The sequence below is a fragment of the Lactuca virosa genome, chromosome 7, assembly GCF_052849685.1.
Source record: "Lactuca virosa cultivar CGN04683 chromosome 7, Lactuca_virosa_CGN04683_v6, whole genome shotgun sequence".
NCBI classification, from domain to species: Eukaryota; Viridiplantae; Streptophyta; class Magnoliopsida; order Asterales; family Asteraceae; genus Lactuca; species Lactuca virosa.
In genome coordinates this window covers 66182661-66203370 of record NC_136432.1, presented here as the reverse complement: position 1 = coordinate 66203370, position 20710 = coordinate 66182661, and the positions used below count along the sequence as shown (strand labels likewise).

The 20710-nt window shown below is 35.3% G+C and overlaps 2 protein-coding genes across 2 annotated transcripts; one reads left to right on the top strand and one right to left on the bottom strand.

Annotated features, from left to right (window-relative positions):
- Positions 1 to 6598: 6598 nt before the first annotated feature.
- On the bottom strand, positions 6599 to 12576 carry LOC145126738 (uncharacterized). The gene is made up of 6 exons (XM_079062045.1): positions 12386 to 12576; positions 11801 to 12279; positions 11504 to 11704; positions 7826 to 7863; positions 7693 to 7768; positions 6599 to 7071 (listed from the first exon to the last, which is right to left on the bottom strand). The coding sequence occupies exons 1-6, from the start codon at positions 12574 to 12576 to the stop codon at positions 6599 to 6601; spliced, it is 1458 nt and encodes a 485-aa protein (XP_078918171.1).
- A 6285-nt stretch (positions 12577 to 18861) lies between these two features.
- Positions 18862 to 20239, top strand: LOC145123786 (non-specific lipid transfer protein GPI-anchored 14-like). Its single transcript, XM_079058992.1, has 3 exons — positions 18862 to 19406; positions 19766 to 19867; positions 19969 to 20239. Exons 1-3 carry the CDS (start codon positions 19058 to 19060, stop codon positions 20106 to 20108), a joined length of 591 nt encoding a protein of 196 aa, XP_078915118.1. The 5' UTR covers positions 18862 to 19057; the 3' UTR covers positions 20109 to 20239.
- The last annotated feature ends 471 nt before the right edge of the window (positions 20240 to 20710 follow it).

Genomic DNA, 20710 nt, shown 5'->3' with positions numbered 1-20710 from the left:
ATCGAATGGTGACACGTTTATCAGCGATGGTACACTGGCAAATTTGGATGAGCCAACTAACTAGAAGGAAGTGATGGTAGGCCCTAAAGCTGCCAAGTGGAAAGAGGCAATGGATAGCAATATCAAATCCATGTATGATAACAAAGTTTGGAATTTGTTTGATCAAGAACTTGGTCAAAAGATAGTTGGTTGCAAATGGATCTTAAAGAAGAAGACGGACATGGATGGAAAGGTACACACTTTCAAGGGACAATTGGTTACAAATGGCTTTACTCAAACCCCGTGGATTGACTATGATGAGACCTTCTCACCAGTGGACAAGATAAAGTCTATTAGCATAATGCCTGACATAGCTACCTTTCAAGATTATGAGATATGGTAGATGGATGTCAAAACCGCTTTCCCTTAACGGGAAGTTGGCTGAAGATGTTTACATGACTAGCCATAGGGTTTTGTAGATGCAAAGTTTCCTAATAGAGTGTGGAATCTAAGTGGGGGAGAATTATAACATTCGATTTTTTTTTGTTTAATTAAATAAAGGAGGAATATAAGTTTTAGACTAATTATATTTATATAACTGGAGAATCATCAGGGTCTTAATTTATAATTGCATCTATAAGATTGTTGTCGGCTAATAGTCAAATAATTAAGTAACTAATTAAATAATAATAATAATAATAATATATTTACAATGACCTTAATGAAAGAAAAATGAGTTAGGTGGGCCTATTAGTCCATTTTAGAACTTATTTTGTATAGAAACTAAGTTTGATGGGTTATATTATCCACGTGACAAAAATGCCAGGGTTGCTTCTGCCTATTTATGGAAAATTAGATATTTGGTTCCCCTATATGCGACATAGCGGGTGTGGGTGTGTTCCTCTTGTTTTGGATTTCAGCACTTTGCACCTACATCAACTAGTATATATGAACTAACCCTAGCTATAGAAAGGAGGGTGTGTGTGTTTGGCAGCGATAGAGAGGTCGAGAGCTCAAATGAGGGGCGAGAAAAAAGAAGAATCGAAGGTGAGAAGGGTGCCATCCCCGACTTCCACATCATCAGATCCCTGGTTAGATGCATGATGAAAGAGAAATAGAGACATGACGAAATAGAGAGTGAGACCGAGAGAGAGAAGGGGGTGGAGCTGCCAATCACCCTGCCAATCACCGGAGTTGCTTCCAGTTGTCGGAGTTGCCATCGGAAGAGTAAGGGATCAACGGTGAAGTCTGAGAAGGTTTTCGGTGAGCCAAAGAAGGTGATTTCCGATCACTTCTCCAAGGCAAGTCTCGATATGAGGTTTTAACCTATTCAATAACATTCACATTCTCGTGTATATGTGTGTGAGGAATCATATTTACCCTCATCTGCTTCGTGATTGAAGACTGGTTCCCAAGATGTTTAGATGAGCAAGGAAAGGGTTGAGTTTTGGTAAAGTGTACGAAAGTATAAACTCAAGATTTTCCCAACATCAACATTTCATTTATTATGAAACATTTGGTTTACATCAAACAAATACAAAGGAAAACCTCACTACAATCACTCTCAACTCTCAGATGAACACTATAAAACTAATCTATTTTGTAAATACAAAACAAACTAAAACCCTAGTAGGAAACCCTAATCTGGAGAGAATAAACAAGAGAGAACGACTGAATGATACTTGCGTCTAAGAGAAATGAGCTCAGTTTCCACATTAAATAGTCGGGGCAACATATACCCATGGACTACCCATGGACCTAGTTCGGGTTTAATGACTTGCGTGTCTTCTTCACCTGCATTCTCAAGAAATACAACAATACCCCTATACTTATAACAAATTAACAAAACATATCATATTACCACAAATGATAAGTTTGCTTATAATATTACTTTTTAACACCCCCTCTCAAACTTATCGTTTGAAAACATTATTTTCCTGAAAACAAATTTAAAAGTCCAAGTCTTTTTGACAAAAACTCATGTTGAAAAGAAGTCAGATTTGGTCAAAATATCTGCATTTTGATTGGAGGAATCAGTTTTAACTAACTTTAAAATACCATTTTCAATTTTTTTCTCTAATAAAATGAACATCTATCTTAAAATGTTTTGTCTTCTCATGAAAAACTGGATTTAATGCTAACTTAATAGCAGATTCATTATCACAAAACAATTTAACAGGAGTTAAATCTTTATAGCCAAGATCATTTAAAACTTTTAAGATCCACAATACCTCACAAGTGACAGAACCCAAAGCACGGTATTCAGATTCTGTTGAGGACCTAGATACTGTGCTTTGGTTCTTACATTTCCAAGAAACAAGAGAACTACCTAAATATACCAGATATCCTGACACTGATCTTCTTGTTGACAAACACTTTGCCCAATCAGCATCCACATAACCAACAACATCTAAATTACTAGATTTAGAAAAAACAACACCTTTTCCTAGACACTCCTTTAAATATCTTAACAATCTAAAAGCAACATTTAGATGTGATTTTCTGGGCTTATGCATATACTGACTTAACACTTGAACAACATAACTAATATCAGGTCTAGTTACCGTAAGATAAATCAGCTTTCCTATTAATTTTTGAAATTCAGTAATATTACTTACAAATTCTGTATTATCATCACAATCTCTATTGAAAACAAAATTAACTTCCAAAGGTGTTTTAATAGGCTTACAACCTAGCATTCCAAATTCATGTAAAATCTCCAAACAATATTTTCTTTGATTTAGACAAATACCATTATCAGTGTGTAACACTTCAATTCCCAAAAAATATTTCAACAATCCTAAATCTTTTATTCTAAACTGCGATTTAAGAAACAGTTTAACATTTTCAATTTCTACATTGCTATTACCTGTCAAAATTATATCATCCACATACACAAGTAAAATGACAATGGTGTTACCCTTTGATCTAACAAATAATGAATAATCAATTAGACTTTGAACAAAACCAAAATAGACAAAGAAGAACACAATTTTTCATTCCACTTTCATGGAGCCTGTTTTAAACCATACATAGACTTAACAAGCTTACAAACTCTACTGTCATTTTTAGTATGATACCCTTCTGGCAGAGTCATATAAACATCTTCAATTAAGTCACCATATAAAAATGCATTATTAACATCCAATTGGTAAAGATGACAAGAATTATTAACAGCAACACATATGACAATTCTTACTGTAACAATTTTAGCAACAGGAGAAAAAGTTTCTTCATAATCTATTCCTTCCCACTGGTTATATCCTTTAGCAACAAGTATAGCTTTATATATCTCAACCTCACCATTTGACTTGTATTTAATTTTATAAATCCAACGACAACCAATATGTTTTCTATTTCTAGGACGATCTACAATATCCCAAGTATGATTTCTATATAAAGCTTCCATTTCCTCATTCATAGCTTTGATCCAATTAGGATCAGAAGAAGCTTCAGAATAAGTTTTAGGTTCAAAAGTTTTATTAAGGTTAGACACAAAGCACTTACTTTCATTAGTCAAACAAGAATAATTCATAGATTTTTCTAAACCATACTTATGAGAACTCTGAATAACAAAATCATTAAATCTTGCTGGCAAACGAACATTTCTACCAGATCTAGTGACACCTAATAAGTGATCATCAGAAGGGTTATTTTGTTCTAAAATATTATCCTCAGCCATGGTAGATGAACTGGGAACATCCTCAACAACCTGAGGCACATGTGCCTCGTCACTCTGGTTGCTGACCACACTGATAGGGGTCTCAGTTGTGACATCCCCTAATTTCTCGGCCAGAAAAGACCGATTTAATTTATGCTTTTTAAAATAAAGTCAGAGAATCTTTTTAAAAGATATTGCGGAATTGGTCCCCAAAAACAAAACATGATAAAAGTTTGTCAAAACCTTTCTTTAAGAAATATATAATTTCCTTTTTATATTAAAACCTCGGGATGTCATGTTCTGATACAGATCAAAAGCATAAACAAGACATTATAAGCCTTACAACAGTTATTTATAACTACTGGCCTATAATCCATAAATCACTCATCATCATCATCCGACTATGCTCGGGGTCCACTACCTGTAATCATAAAAAGCTGAGTGGGTCAGGCTTGGAAGCCTGGTGAGCATATAGGGTTTTCAACCCACAATAATTAAATTTATTGTACTTAAACATCAATCAATCAACCAAATTACCCCAACCCCATTATCTTATTAATTTCTTAAGGGTTTACCCTAAGATTCAACTATCACTCCTTCCTAAGGATTCATCCTAAGGAATAGGCACAAGGTCACACCATCACCTGGGTTTATACAACAGGCACTAAGTCCATAGCTGCCAAGGTTTATTCAACATGTGCTAAGTCCATAGCTCTCATTTATCGACAATATTATTTACAGGTATTCCCCCTGCAATACATGTCAATGGGTTTTTAGAGTACATCAAATGAACATATAGTTCATTACACCTACAGGTTGCGGGCCTGCTAGTGTTCCACAGACTGTCTAGAATAGTCCATGGTTGTCATCCATACTCTGCTGAATGACAGGGGCCAACATTTTGGGTAAGTGATTCTCTCAAATTTCACCACTCACCCTCAACTCATGATCAATATTACTGATCATCTCCTTTATCCAACTCACCTTTCATCACACCCACTATTTCATCTACCCATGTTTTACCCAACATTTTTCGTAGATAAAAATACATATACAGTTTAAATTATTTAAAAACCTGTATAAATCATTCCTTCAACACCCATCTCAAATAAACAGACAATATATATTCACACAGCATGTATTTTATGTAAAATATTTCATATCTATGTGTAAGGTGAAAGTGACTATACACTCACCTGATTTAATGAAAATCGGGCAGCAATTCGTTTCCTAAAACGATCGTTTCTAATAAAACCGAGAGTTTTATTGAGAAACCGGGCTCTACGAAAGGTCGGGCTTCAAAACCAAAAAGATAAATTTTCCGGGTCTTCGGGAACTTCGGAACGTATTTCGGGCTTTAGAAATGATACCGGGGCTTCGGGGGAAGTCAAAATGATAAAAAGGATGAAAAATGGGTGAAAAGTGGCAAATTTCGGATTCTACCCGGGAAGTCTCGCATGGCTGCTATTTATAGGGGAGGAGGACCGAAGGCTTGGATCCGAACCGAGGAGGGGATGGCACGCGTCTGCGAGGCTCGGACCAGGTGGCAGCTTCGGCGAGGCTCGGATGCGAGGAGGCTACGTGCCGACTTCGGATTGGGCCAGCACCTCGGACACGGGGCATCAGCAGCGATGCGCGTCGGAAGCCTATTGGACCGCACCCTCGGTCGAATCAGCATGCGACACGTGAGTCAGGCACGAGCCAAGCATGCGAGGATCACGTGGCCTATGCGAATTTTCTCGGATTTTGAAATAATTTCTCGATTTTCGCGCCAAAACTTCTAAAACCATAACTTTCGCATACGAGCTCCGTTTTTGACGTTCTTTATATGCACGCGTAGGTAAAATTACGCTCTACAACTTTCATTTAGACTTCGTCGACTAATTTTGACTTTAATTTTATATTATTATTTTTAATAGACCGGGACAGGAAATCCGTTAAAAATTCATCACTTCTTCATCCGACGTCCGTTTTTGTCATACTTTTTACCGTTGTGCTACTATTTACGAGACCTTCGATTCTCGTTTAGGTTGTGTCGGCTAAAAATCACTCGATCTAAAATTAGAGTTTTTAGCTGTCTACTGCTAAGCTGAAACTTCGAAAAATCATAACTTCCTCATACGAAGTCAGATTTGGGCGTTCTTTTTATCGAACTTCTCGGTTTAACGAATACTACGAGTTTCGTTTAGATCACTAAGGCTAAAAAGTAGTTTATCAAAAACTCACTTTTTACGACATTCGGCACCGTGCCGGTTTATCGCGAAATTTCGACATGTCATAACTTCTTCGTTATAACTCGGATTTCGGCATTCTTTATATATCCGTAATCCTTGTCACGACCACTACAACTTTCTTAATAGATATCGGCTTTATCTAAAATTTATTTTCGACGCTCATTTTTGTCAGACTTTTTACCGTTGTGCTACTATTTACGAGACCTTCGATTCTCGTTTAGGTTGTGTCGGCTAAAAATCACTCGATCTAAAATTAGAGTTTTTAGCTGTCTACTGCTAAGCTGAAACTTCGAAAAATCATAACTTCCTCATACGAAGTCAGATTTGGGCGTTCTTTTTATCGAACTTCTTGGTTTAACGAATACTACGAGTTTCGTTTAGATCACTAAGGCTAAAAAGTAGTTTGTCAAAAACTCACTTTTTACGACATTCGGCACCGTGCCGGTTTATCGCGAAATTTCGACATGTCATAACTTCTTCGTTATAACTCGGATTTCGGCATTCTTTATATATCCGTAATCCTTGTCACGACCACTACAACTTTCTTAATAGATATCGGCTTTATCTAAAATTTATTTTCGACGCTCATTTTTATTCTTAATTAATTAACTCCTAGTAATTAAGCATAAAACACAAAAAACACATAGAATTCACATAATTCCTTTTTCATTTCTTCAAAATGAGTTAAAAAGGTTAATCTAGACTATCATATCAAGATTAATGCCTAGGCTAGAAACACGAGTGTTACATCAGCCAGACCGTGGACTGCTCCAGCACCATCAGATTGAAGGGTTACTCCTAAGTCACCTAAACTACTTTTTTCTTGAAGAGAACTAGATAACATAGGCTCATCATAGGAAAATGGGTCACTTGGATTAATCAGAAAATTAGATTTATCATCATTTGAGGACTTAAGCTTGAAAGGAAACACAGATTCATAAAATTTCACATCCCTGGAAACAAAAACAAAATTTGAATCAAGACTCAAAACTTTATAACCCTTTTGCTCCAAAGAATAACCAAGTAAAACACATTTTTCAACACGTTCAGAAAATTTGTCCAAATTATTTAATTTTGTTGCAAAACAAAGACACCCAAAAACACGAAGTTTATCAAAACTTGGAATAGACTTATAAACAAGTTCATAAGGAGAGGCTCCATTTAACACTGAAGTGGGAGTTCTGTTAATCAAGAAGACTGAAGTTAAAACAGAATCACCCCAAAAACATAAAGGTAGCCCTGACTGAAACAATAGTGATCTAGCAACATTTAATATATGTTTATGTTTTCTTTCAACCACCCCATTTTGTTGAGGAGTGTGAACACAAGATGTTTGATGAATAACACCTTTACTTTAAAAAAAAATCTTCATGTTATGATTCAAAAACTCAGTACCATTATCTGACCTAACCTTTTTTATTTTAACATCAAATTGATTAAGTAAAATACTAAAGAATGCAGTAACACAAGAAAACACTTCACTTTTAGATTTTAGCAAATAAATCCAAGTTGCCCTAGTGAAATCATCCACTATAGTAAGAAAGAACTTAAACCCTTCTGAAGTGACCACCCTATAAGGACCCCACACATCTAGATGAATAAGTTCACCTAAGCGAGAAGTGACATGTTGACTAGTTAGAAAAGAATTCCTTGTTTGTTTTGCCTTGTGGCAAACATCATAGGGTGGTAAAGACTCATTTCCAAAATTAAGATGAGTCTTTAAGGAATTTAAAGCTTGGTCAGATGGATGACCAAGTCTATTAAGCAATGTCAACTTAGAAACATAACACACAGTAGAATTAGAACTAAAAGAATTACCTGAAGGTACACTATCAACATAATAGAGACCTCCAGATTCACTACCATTCCCCACCATCTCCTTTGAGTGTAAATCCTAAATTTTACAGCTATGTTCATTAAACACAACCTCACACTTATTATCTTTACAAACTTTGTGAACTGATAACAGATTAACATTAAACTCAGGAACTACAAATACATCAAAAAGAGTTAAGGAATTTGAAATATTTAAGTTTCCAATTTTTTCAATTTTAGCACTAGTCCCATTAGGATGGCTAACAAGAAGATTGAGTTTAGATACATCCACTGTATCATACAAAATAGATTCTGATGCTATCATATGTTGATGTGACAACCTGAAAAATTTTTACTTTGAAAGCTCAGTCAATCAACTCAACTGAGTGTCAGACTCATTGGTACTGAGTTCTAGCCTCGTTAAAGGTTATTCTAAGGAGTTTTAAGCCTAGTACACTTAAGGAATGAGTGTTAGAATGTACCTGCTAGAGACACTGTTCAACAAATCCATCCTTAACCTCTTCATTTAGAGTTCACGGCCACAACACTTGAGTTTACGACCGTAAACTCAAGGTGGGCCGTAAACTCACCAATATATAGATAAAGCTAGGCCATTTTTCTCATTCTTTCTTTCCTTGGCCGATTTTCTTCAAATCCTCTCAAGTATCATCCAACTTTTCATCCTAGATCTTCATAAGTGGTAAGTGTTCTTCCTTGATTTGTTGATACATCTCTTAATCTAGTATCCTTCCATGATTCCATCCGCGAAATCATTCTTTTTGCTAGATCTTCAAGTTTCACCAAGAACACCAAGAACACACACTAGTGTTCTTGGCCAAAATCAACCATTTCAAGCCTCTATATCGTAAGTACTCTTCCCTACACTTCATATCTAGTTAGGACTCATGATTAGATCCTTGAAAACATCAAGAACACAAGAACAAAAGGAGTTTACGGCCAAGCCATCTCCCATGGCCGTAAACCCCTTTAAGGGTGCCATTTTGGCCATAAACCCTCCTAGATGCAAAGCTTGTGACCTAGAACCCTTCCTTGATGGAAATAGGACCTTAAACTTCTCTCAAATACATAAATGACCATGAGTTTACGGCTGTAAACTCCTTTGGGCCGTAAACTCATCAAAAGCCTCCATTGAGTTGGTCTTTCTCATACTTGTGTAGAGCAAAAATCCCTCAACCTTCCCTAGCCTTCAAACACCCTCATAAGCATGTTTGGCCATGAGTTTACGGCCGTAAACCCCCTTGGCCGTAAACACATGGCCGTAAACTCATGTTGGTGCCATTCCACTTCCCTTTGATGAATCACATGTGATTCCAACACTTAGTCTAAGTGTTTCCTAGTCCCGGAAGGTGTTTCCTTTCATATAGTTGCTTATAAACACTATATTCATGCCAATATATGTCATTTAGGACTTGTTTTGTCTCGGGACTTCATTCGTGGAACTTCTCATCCTTACACGCATATCCGTTGAATCACCCACATCAGGTGAGTTCATACCCCGTAATGAATCTTTTAACTGTTTTAAATGCTTTTAAGGGGGGGAATACAAGTTGAACACAATGATAATTGTGTAATTGTTTGTTATAAACATCTTTCAAAAGATTGCTTATGTCTTTTATAAGTGATCAAAACATTTCAAAAACTCTTTTAAAGTTATGTTACTTTATAGTTTTACAAAACTCCGTTTTTAAAGTACAATCATATCTTAGTAGATAAATGAGTCTTTTCAGTAACAGTCCAAGTAAAACATTAGTAAACTATAATAGGTATAGTTTAGGAAGATACTATTCATTACTTCTAGTACAATGAAGCATACAAAGAGTCAGTTCATACATGAGTCAGAACATACTATGATGAGAAACAAACAGAACATACTATGATGAGAAACAAACATAACATACTACATACGAGATAGAGAGAACATACAATACAGCTAGTACATACAATACATATATAAGTATACTATAACATAAATGTGAATCACAGTTTCGAGGCATGGCATCACCTGTCATGGTTCGATTTGCAGCCAGAATCTCCTAGAGGGAGAGCGTGAATTTGGGTATAGAAATATACTGGATTGACTATCCTACACCTTGCTGTTAGCTACAGTGGGATTTGCAAGTCTACGGGTGCCAAATGTCATTCCTTCCGACGTCTTTCATCGTCGTGTTATTAGCCGATAGTATGGTGCAGTCATATCACATTATACCTTAAATAACAATTGGTTTAAGGTAAGTAGTACAGAAGTAGTTACTATAATACAACACTACAGTACTATTATTATTTCCCCATTACATTCATTGTGATATTCTCACATATTCGGTAATGTAAAAACTATATTTTTGGTTAATGATAGTCTCACTTGGGAAAATACACACTCATGCAAGAAATAAACGCACATAACATTAGATGCCTTAGTAGAAGGCTACGTTTAATAGAAAGGGACCTATAATGCTAACTTTATGATTCCTTAGTGTATGCATTCAGGGATATATATTAGTCGGGTCCGACAGGTAGTAAGATGTGTGCTTTCCGCTTCATTTCCTGTTCCTTGTTTGGTTGTGGGCTTAGAGCAGATACACCCAGCTTACTATCTATCCGAGCTTAGCTATATATATGTTCCGTATACACCAAGTAATCATAAGGGGTACCATGTATGGGCCAGGTCATAGGACATTATTCAATGCACAGATTTCTAGTACAAAACATACTTTTCAAATGAAGAACTTTTGAATACAAAACTAGAAACTCAACCAGTAAAGGGTTTAATCCATTTTATTAAACCAGTAAAACTTAAAGGACCTTAGGTGGTTAATTCTATAATACCTTAGTTTATACACCAAGGTTATATATAATTAATATCCGATAGGTAGTTGGATGTGTGCTTTCCGCCTCATTTCCTGTTCCTTGTTTGGTTGTGGGCTTAGGGCAGATTCACACAGTTAACTATCCGTTCGATATTGGATTAGATATAACTAGTATAAACTAAGTGATTATAGAAGGAACTACTGTGGTTATCATTTTATATTAAGAAATAAGGGTTTTCTTAAAGGATCTTTTCATCAAATAATAAAGGAACTATTACAGTTAACTCCGTGAGTACCGAGTGAATACACAGGGGTTATATACAACGATGATCTAACAATCAATGGGATGTGTGTCTTCCGCCTCATTTCCTGTTCCTTGTTTGGTTGTGGGCTTAGGGCGGATACACACAATCGATTGTTTGTTTACTCTGGGTTTTATATAACTTATATCCATTTAATACGCATAGAAAGGATTGTTGAGTCATTTTTACTTATCTTTCATCAAAGTAGGAAATATAGGATTTTCTGGAGGTACAAGCAAACTTTTCTAAAACAGAACTTACAACGTATTACATTTTTCAACTACATTTTACAACAGCTTACTTACATCACTAAAATCTTATGAACTCACCAGCTTAATTGCTGATCAACTCTTTCAAATAACTTGTATTCTCAGGAACCTAGTAGACAAGTACTCGTGCTGGGAATTCAGAAGACAGAGCATAATAGCTTCAAGTCTTGTTTTGTTATTTGCTTATGTATTCTATGTTTTGTGAACACACACATTGTAAACACTTTCTTTCTAATGAAATGGTTGTTCATTACTTTGCTTACTATGATGCATGTCTTGTGATACTAAACATGACGTCCTCCACCCCCGAACGTTTCCGCCGTTCCGGTTTTGGGGTGTGACAGTTGATTAGCACCAGAATCAACAATCCATTTATTATTGTTAAAAGTTGAATTACAAACATGGAACAAGCAAGTACCTGCCATATTAGCATTGACAAATGCTTCCTCATTGCACTGTTTTTCACCAATTAGACTAAGAAACTTGGCATACTGATCTTTAGTAAGTTGACAAAACTCAGACTCTCCAGGTTCAGATGATCCATAAGCAATAACAGATGAATTTACATTGAAGTTTTTAACTTGACTGTTTCGATTAGTATCACTTCTAGGTTTAAAATCTTTGGGATACCCAATTAGTTTATAACATTTTTCAATAGTATGTCCTTTTAAGCCACAATTCTTACACTAAACAACCTGACTTTTGCTTTTATTACCAGAAAATTTATTATTGAATTTACTATTAAAGGCACCAGGCTGACTCTTGGAAACAGGTTGAGAGTCACTAGAAAGAGATCCATTCCTTTGAAGAGATTCTTCTCGAGAAATTATTGAAAAAGCAGTTTTAATACTAGCAAGTGGATCCATAAGTAATATATGACTCTTAACCTGGTTATATGTCTCATCAAGACCAGTAAGAAATTGCATAAGCTTCATTAGCTTAGAATGATCATTTAGTTTAACAGCAGCCTTACAAGTACGTTCTGTAAGACTGGTTAAACCATCAAATTCTTTCCATAAAGCGTCCAGTTTATTAAAGTAATCAGAAACAGACATACCACTTTGTTTTAAAGAATTAATTCTTTGATGAATATTAAAGACTACAGACCCATCTGCTTTATTATAGGTTTCAAATAAGTTGTCCCAGATTTCTTGAGCATTATCAGAATAAGCATGACTAGCATAAATTGAATCACTAATTGAAGACAACAACCAGGAACACACAACTGCATTAGCCCTTTCCCACTTAGACTTTTTATTTTTTTTCAACTGAACTATTTTTAAAAGTGCCATCTACAAACCCTAGTTTGTTTCTAGCCTTAAGGGCCCTAGACATATAACTCCTCCAAATACGAAAGTTTTCATTTCCAGTTAGTTTAACAGCAACAATAGTCGTAGTGGCATTATCAGAAGGATGAACATAGAGAGGATCATCAAAGTTAATTGAATCATCCTTCCTACTCCCTTCTGGAGGATCATTAGGACCAGCCATAAAACAGGAAAGAACTAGAAATAACAGATAGAGCTCAAGAAATCAGGAATAATAACAAACAATCACTATACTGACGTCCAGATGGTCACCACGTATGTTGAGGCCCAAGACAATCAATATAAATCAAATAAAGAAACAGAGTAAACAAGAAAAGCACACAGAAATGTAACTGATGTACTCAAGACATCAGGATCTCCCACATCTAATCTACAAAAAAGGTTGAGAAGGGAACAAGAAAATGCTCACAACAATCCGAATCAAGATTTGTAATTCAGAATGACCGCTCACCTCCCTTAGGGTTGTTCCCTGTCATAGTTATTTCAGACACACGTTTGTTCCCTGACAGAGTTACTTTGACCCTTAACACAGGGATTAGGTGAGCAGACCAGAAGACGAGAAGTTTTCTCCAAGTATGAACCACAGATCCTCAAGGATCGGACGATTTCCACCAAAAACTGCAAGGAGAAACACACAAACGCAGTAACTTGATTCTAACAAGTAAAAAGATCTAAACGATCTGGAAAACACGAACGGTTTCCAAAAAAACAATAATCAACGAAGGATCTAAAACGATTGATTTCAAATATCAACAAAATCAACAACAAACAACAGAAAAAGAAGAAGACAAGTCTAACCTGTATGAAACCTTCTTCAACTCATCAAGAACCTCAACTAGCGCCATACAGTGGCTTTGATACCATGTACGAAAGTATAAACTCAAGATTTTCCCAACATCAACATTTCATTTATTATGAAACAGTTGGTTTACATCAAACAAATACAAAAGAAAACCTCACTACAATCACTCTCAACTCTCAGATGAACACTATAAAACTAATCTATTTTGTAAATACAAAACAAACTGAAACCCTAGTAGGAAACCCTAATCTGGAGAGAATAAACAAGAGAGAACGACTGAATGATACTTGTGTCTAAGAGAAATGAGCTCAGTTTCCACCTTAAATAGCCGGGGAAACATATACCCATGGACTACCCATGGACCTGGTTCGGGTTAAATGACCTGCGTGTCTTCTTCACCTGCATTCTCAAGAAATACAACAATACCCCTATACTTATAACAAATTAACAAAACATATCATATTACCAAAAATGATAAGTTTGCTTATAATATTACTTTTTAACATAAAGTCTCATGTGAAGTTAGTAGGCAGTGGAGGTTGAAGAATGAGTCTCCATCAATCTGTAAACCAATTCCAGTGAAGTACTCTCGGTTGGAGCTCCTTGGTGATTGTTCCAGATTACATGAGACATAGAAGAGGTACATACCTTGACCGATTTTGACCTTTAGGTTGGATCTAGTTTTGGACTTGAAGTTTTGGGCTTAGACTTCAACTTTAACATAAATAAATAAATGGGCTGATGAGTTGTGTTTTAAAACATATGGACTTCAAGGAAAATGGTGGGCTTATTATATATTGATAGATTAAATATTTGACTAATTAAATATTAATACATGATTAGTAGGATTTAAATAAGATGGAAAATACTTATAAAAATATGGTTTGGTTCAATTAGATATAAGATGATTTTTTGGTCTAATTACGTTGTATGGATTAAGAATATAAATATATGATGATTATGAGCTTTGGTCTGAAGAGATTAGACACTTAATTTGGAATTTTGCCTTTCAGATTGTAGGTTTGGGCTTTAATCTTGGACAAAGCTAGGTAAGGGGTAAAATGGTCTTTTACCCTAATTTTTGGACTGATGGTTATGGATTGGAATCAAACTATTAATTGGATGTCATTGGTATTGATATCGCGAGATTTTAGCAAGCCAGCAGCCAGAGATTCTTTCTATGAGATTCGGTAGTTCGAGGTGAGTCTCCCCACTGTTTGTATGGGTTGAAGGCACCAATGCCGGACCATTTGGTTTATGTATTGTAGGAAGACCTGGGGGTTAGCCCTAGGCATTATATATGAAAGACCAGGAGGTGTCTCCTGGACACACTATATGCTAATTAGCTAAGTATAGTAGTATTTATGCTAGTTGTTTCTATTATGATGCTTTCATGGAAGACCAGGAGGTGGCTCTTGGCACTTGTCTATAAGACCCAGGGGATGGCCCCCGGCTTGGCAAGAAAGACCACGAGGTGACCCGTGACATAATGCCAAGACTATGTGCGGCACATAACACCTTTATTGATTATGATATATGAATGATATGTATGGCTCACGGTTATGTATGGCATGTATGGATCTGTTGATATGTATCGTATGTGGTATTTGGGGAACTCACTAAAATTCGTGCTTACGGTTTTCAGTTTTGGTTTTAGGTACCTCCAGTTTTCAAATAAAGGAGCTTGGGATGACCGCATCGCATACACCTATGTTTTCCGCAATATGTAATTTCTGGGAATAAACTCTGATAAATGTTTTATTTAAAACGTTTTTCAATGTGTGGACAAAGTTACAATAGTGTTTTAGTTAAATTAAAAATGAAATTTTTACCATGAAATTTTGGGATGTTACGGTGTGTAATCGTGAGAAATCCATTTATGGATTGAAAAAAATCATCTCGTAGCTGTAATCTTTGCTTCCATGAGAAAGTCAAAGAATTTGGTTTCTCTAAGAGTGAAGATGAGTCATGTGTGTATGTCAAGGCTAGTGGGAGTATAGCAACCTTTCTAGTATTGTATGTTGATGACATACTCTTCATAGGAAACGACATTCCAACTTTGCAAGAAGTAAAGTCTTGGCTTGGAAAGTGTTTTGCTATGAAGGATCTAGGATAGGCAACCTATATTCTTGGGATAAGAATCTTAAGGGATATAAAGAAAAGACTAATTGATCTTAGTGAAAGTACATACTTGTATAAGGTACTAAAATGTTTTTGTATGGAAATTCCAAGAAAGGAGAGCTACCTATTTAGAGTAATGCCAAGTTGAGTAAGACTCAAAGCCCTAGTACAGATGAAGAGATAGCGAAAATGAGTTGAGTCTTATATGCTTCGGCTGTAGGATTGATCATGTACGTTATAACATGTACTTGACATGATGTTTCTTTTTCTTTAAGCATGGTCAGTCACTTTCAGGGAAATCTTGGCAGAGCTCATTGGACAGTAGTGAAGAACATTCTTAAGTATCTGCGAAGGACAAAGGATCCGATTCTAGTCCTTCGTGGCAATGATACATTGAGAGTAAGTGGATATAGTGATGACAACTTTCAAACAGATAGAGAAAATCTTCGTTCTCAATCTGGCTGGGTGTTTCTGTTAAATGAAGGAGCGGGCACTTAGAAAAGTTCCAAGCAGGACACAGTGGCTGATTCTACATGTGAATCAGAGTACATAGCGGCAAATGAAGCATCAAAGGAAGCAGCTTGGTTGAGGAAATTCATTGGAGATCTTGGAGTAGTTCCGACCATTCAATAAACGATGGAACTTTTCTGCGATAATTAAGGTGCGGTTGCTTTAACTAAAGAACTGAGATACCATGGCAAGTCAAGACATATCAACAGAAAATACCATTACACCAGACATAGCGTAGAAGAAGGTCACCTCATTGTGAAGAGGGTATTATCAGAAGAGAATCCTACAGATCCTTTGACGAAGGCTCTAAGTAGGGTTAAGCATAGTCAGCATGCCAAGAGCATTAGATTGAGAGATGATATTTGTTTTAGTAGTTAGATGTTTAGTTTGAAACTTGTAATGGAATAAATGTAATTGATTTTGGTGATTGAATAATATAGATTATTTATAAGTTTGTTTACTACATTTGTCAATTATTTATTCTTGTGTTTCGATTTGCATGTTTTACTTCCTGAATAATTTGATTATTCGAAGCTCCACAGTCGCTCATACTTTAGGAAGTAAGTAGTGAGTGAAGATTGTCATGAATTAGATTGTAGATTGTCTAAGGAGTTTAGACATAGCAATTGTGTTGCTACAACGTTCATGAGTATGTAGAAAATGGAGATGTGAGTATTGGATAAACCTACGCTCAAAGTATTACTTCATGGATTCTATCACGAGTAATTTTGAGACTATAATATCTTATATTCTTAAAATGAATATATATGAGTTGTAATTTATAAGTCGGTTGTACATTGGTATTGCGAAAACGCATCAGCAACTTGGTGTTATAAAACACAGTGGCATGTATGATTTAGTGATTAAACGATACAATCATATGAGTCAAAGTTTATTTATTCATTTTTCCCTAACAGGAAAAGCGATATCTTTGGGCCCCTTGGTGTTTTGGTGTTGACTTATAGTATTCGGCCCAGCCAGGACTAAATTGATGTGTTCAATTAGTAAGTCTTATGAGGTCATCACAAATCAAGAATTCGGGAAACAAATTTTGGACAATGAGATTGATTCTAATCCATGTCTTATGTCCATATGATATCTTGTAGAACGAAAGAATATTTGATGACTTATCTTAGGACTGACGTCTGATCATATCAGAGGTTGGAGTTGCTTTTGGAAGCACCATTTGCTGATAATTTAGAAGTTATACTGACAATTGTAGTTATAGACTTATCCAAGTGGGAGACTATTGGATTAGGTGTCTAAGTCAATAACTAAATTGATATATACTTGTATTATTAACAAAGTCCTTTTGGGCTGCGCTCAAACTTGGTAATTGAATATGATGCCTTTTAGAGAGAAAGAGATACCGATTTATTGATTTATTATATGATTAATAAATAGCAATAAACGCTTTGTTTATATACTATGAGAATAATATATTAATTAGAAATATTATTATTTAATTAAGAATTAATCAAAATTAATTAGAATTAATTTTGGGATTAATTGGATTAATTATTAGTGCAATGACCTAAGCTGTAATTGTTCAATAGTTGAACAAAAGGGTTCCAGAATCTTCCCCATAAGGGCGGACGGTTTTTGGGTGATTATATGTTCTAGAATACCCCTTAAAGATAATTAGGAAACCAAATAATTACATGATTTGAGATATTATTATTTTAATCAAGTAAGAGTTATCTAGGGTTTATATATCAGCTATAAATAGGGCCTTCCATCCTACAATTTTCGGCCATCATTATTGCTAAGAGCCAACCAAAATTTCCCCTCTCTTCTTCTCTTCAAGTTTCCTAGTTGCTAGGGTTTGGGTGTGAACCATCAGTGGTACAAGATTTCTGGTGCTACATCCAAGAGTTTTTCAAGAATGATTGTTAGATTATTTACTACAACAATCAAAAGGTATGTAATCCCTAACTTGTTTATGATTTTCGAAATTAGCTAGGGTTATAAGGTTCTTGTTGTTCAATAGAATGTTACTTCAATAGTGTTATGACTAGATCTAATACGTTGTATGTACCATTAAGTGTATAAGACTTTATCTGCGTTATTACATGTAAAACTCATCAACCTACGCCGCCACGACCACCACCACCACAACCACCTACCATCACCGCTATTCCATTGGTACAACTACTTACCATTACCACCACCCACCACCATTACCACAACCATCATCAACTCTACCACCACCACCCGCATACACCACCACCACCATTTGTTATTTTTATAATTAATATCATATATCTATATATATAATTTATAAATAAAAGTAAAATTAAACGAAAAACAAGAATGACAATTATGTCATTTTATATTAATTCAATTATATTTTTTTTGTCAACTACACATTTTAACTAAACATAATATAAAATTGGATTCAAGTTCTACTTACTGAAAACCAAACAAAATATGGAACATTTTAACTAAACATAATATAAAATTGGATTCAAGTTCTACTTACTGAAAACCAAACAAAATATGGAATTGAATTAACGTATACTAACTTTCAATTCTTTCAGAAATATTTTGGCAAACCAATGACACCTAACTTTAATGGTAATATTTAATATACAAATTATTTAACAAATTTAACATTATTATAAAAATAATAAGTATATACCAACTAAATTTGAGCCGTTAATTTTGATTTCTATTATAAACTTACATATCTCTACTTTATTTTTTTACCATTACCAACCCGAGCACGCCGAACCTTACCACCTACAATTGTTTTTCATTCGAATTAGATGGACAGATGCATCGTCATTGGTTTTTAATGATGACGACTTGCATCACTACTCGCAATATGTCCTACAGGCTACCACAAACCTTAGTGGGTCGGTGAAGTACTCAAGCTCCATGTCCACTTTCGAGCTTTCATCCATTTCACGGAACTCTTAATAACCACCATCTTCGCTCTCACCTACTTCTCCACTCTCACAAATATAACTATATTTGTGTATGTGTGTCTCAACTCTCAAAGGTCGCCTTGACAATAACATGACAAAAGAAACTTCTATTTTAGCTCACAATTAACTCTATCTTCCAAAAAAAAAAAAAACCACTAGTGCTTCAGTTTATTCCACTCAGTTTAACATGACAAAAGAAACTTCTATTTAAGCTCACAACTCTATCTTCTAAAATAAACCAATACTGCTTCAATTTATCCCCACTCGATCCAGTTATTCTAATGGGTTTACAAAGAGTTCGCGAGGTCAAATTTGCGTTCATATTTGTGATCTTAAGTATGGTGACAGTTTCTCATATGACACTCGGTGCAGATGACAAGGATAAGGAAGAGTGCACGGAGCAGTTGGTAGGACTAGCGACATGTTTGCCATATGTTGGTGGCAATGCAAAATCTCCCACACCAGATTGTTGTAATGGTTTGAAGAAAGTGTTGAACACCAACAAGAAGTGCTTATGTGTGGTGATAAAAGATAGAAATGATCCGGATTTAGGCCTCACAATAAATGTCACGCTTGCATTAGGCCTCCCTACAGTGTGTCAAGCCCCTGCTAATGTTACAAAATGTCCGGGTAAGTACATAAAGTATAGTATACTTGCATGTTTTCCCCAATGGTAAAGTTGGAATCCATAAGTAAGTTCTCAAATTCAAGTATGGGTGTCACTCTTTTTGTTAATTTATAGTCAATGTACATACACCATATATACACACATCATTTCTATCATACATTTGCAAAGGATGCACACTTATTGCACACGTATGTCATTTTGGTCTTATTTGATGTATCTCTATCGAACATTTTGCAAGCCATATACCTTTAACAGAACTGAAATTAAGAATTACATGCATGATTAATTGAACAAAACAATGTTTTTTTTTTTTTAATTAGAAGATGACTATATATTATATACTATTGAATATGATATGCAGAACTTCTCCATTTGGCTCCAAATTCAACGGATGCTCAGGTTTTTCTTCAATATGGCCACTCTACTACTGCTGGTGCTCCTGCCAATAGCCCTGTTCCAAGTGGTATATAACATTTTATTTATATTCCAATATTAAGTAATTAAGTAATTTCTTGGAATGAATATATATAAAAGTTTCAAACAATGGTTGTTAATTTTATGCAGCTAGTGCTAACGTGACAAGTGGAACGAGTACTAAACGACCAAGTGGCAACGTGAGTGGCACTGAAAGGACATGTTTAAAATGGAAAGTCATTCTTATGGGAGTCATGTCGTGCATTTTAGCTTCAACTATCGTTATCTAGATTTCTAATGGTCTCATATTTGTGTATTTTGTAGAGTGGTGTATTGGTTTTTTTAACTTATTGTACGTCCAAGCATCATCCTTTTTCCCTTTTCGAATTTAAATAAAATTTAACATACACATTATTGTATACATTCTTTCTCTTAGTACCACTAGCTATGAATGAGAGAATTGGCATTAAGTGTAGAGATACCCATTATTGTATATATTGTTTCTCTTGTACAACTAGCTATGAATGAGAATTGGCATTAAGTGTAGAGATATGTTATTGTATACTTTCTCTCTTAGTACCACTAGCTATGAATGAGAACCGGCATTAAGTGTAGGGATATGTCTCTTATGTATGTACAAAACAACACATTTTTTTATTTAAATCCATGGACATATGACTATATCAATAAGAATTAGCTACTATTGTTGCTAGGCTACAATCCCTTTTATGTATTTTGGGTGGCTACAATCCCTTTTATGTATTCTGGGTTGCATGTGTGTGGAGTAATAGGCCTCAAGCGGAAGAATTTTACTAAAAAGTCTTTTCAATTAGAAAGTTAAAACTTTATCAATAAGTGGGAGGACAACTTAGGGGCTATTTGATAGTTTCTG

Bases quoted from the DNA above. Each gene is read 5' to 3' on its own strand.
- LOC145126738 (XM_079062045.1), bottom strand. From the start codon at position 12,576: ATGGCTGGTCCTAATGATCCTCCAGAAGGGAGTAGGAAGGATGATTCA. The intron at 11,705-11,800 runs GTAATAAAAGCA...GGTATCCCAAAG, and splicing joins ATTCAATAATAAATTTTCTG to ATTTTAAACCTAGAAGTGAT. The intron at 7,072-7,692 runs GTAATTCTTTTA...TTTTAACTTCAG, and splicing joins TGTTGATAGTGTACCTTCAG to TCTTCTTGATTAACAGAACT.
- LOC145123786 (XM_079058992.1), top strand. From the start codon at position 19,058: ATGGGTTTACAAAGAGTTCGCGAGGTCAAATTTGCGTTCATATTTGTG. The intron at 19,407-19,765 runs GTAAGTACATAA...TATGATATGCAG, and splicing joins TAATGTTACAAAATGTCCGG to AACTTCTCCATTTGGCTCCA. The intron at 19,868-19,968 runs GTATATAACATT...AATTTTATGCAG, and splicing joins CAATAGCCCTGTTCCAAGTG to CTAGTGCTAACGTGACAAGT.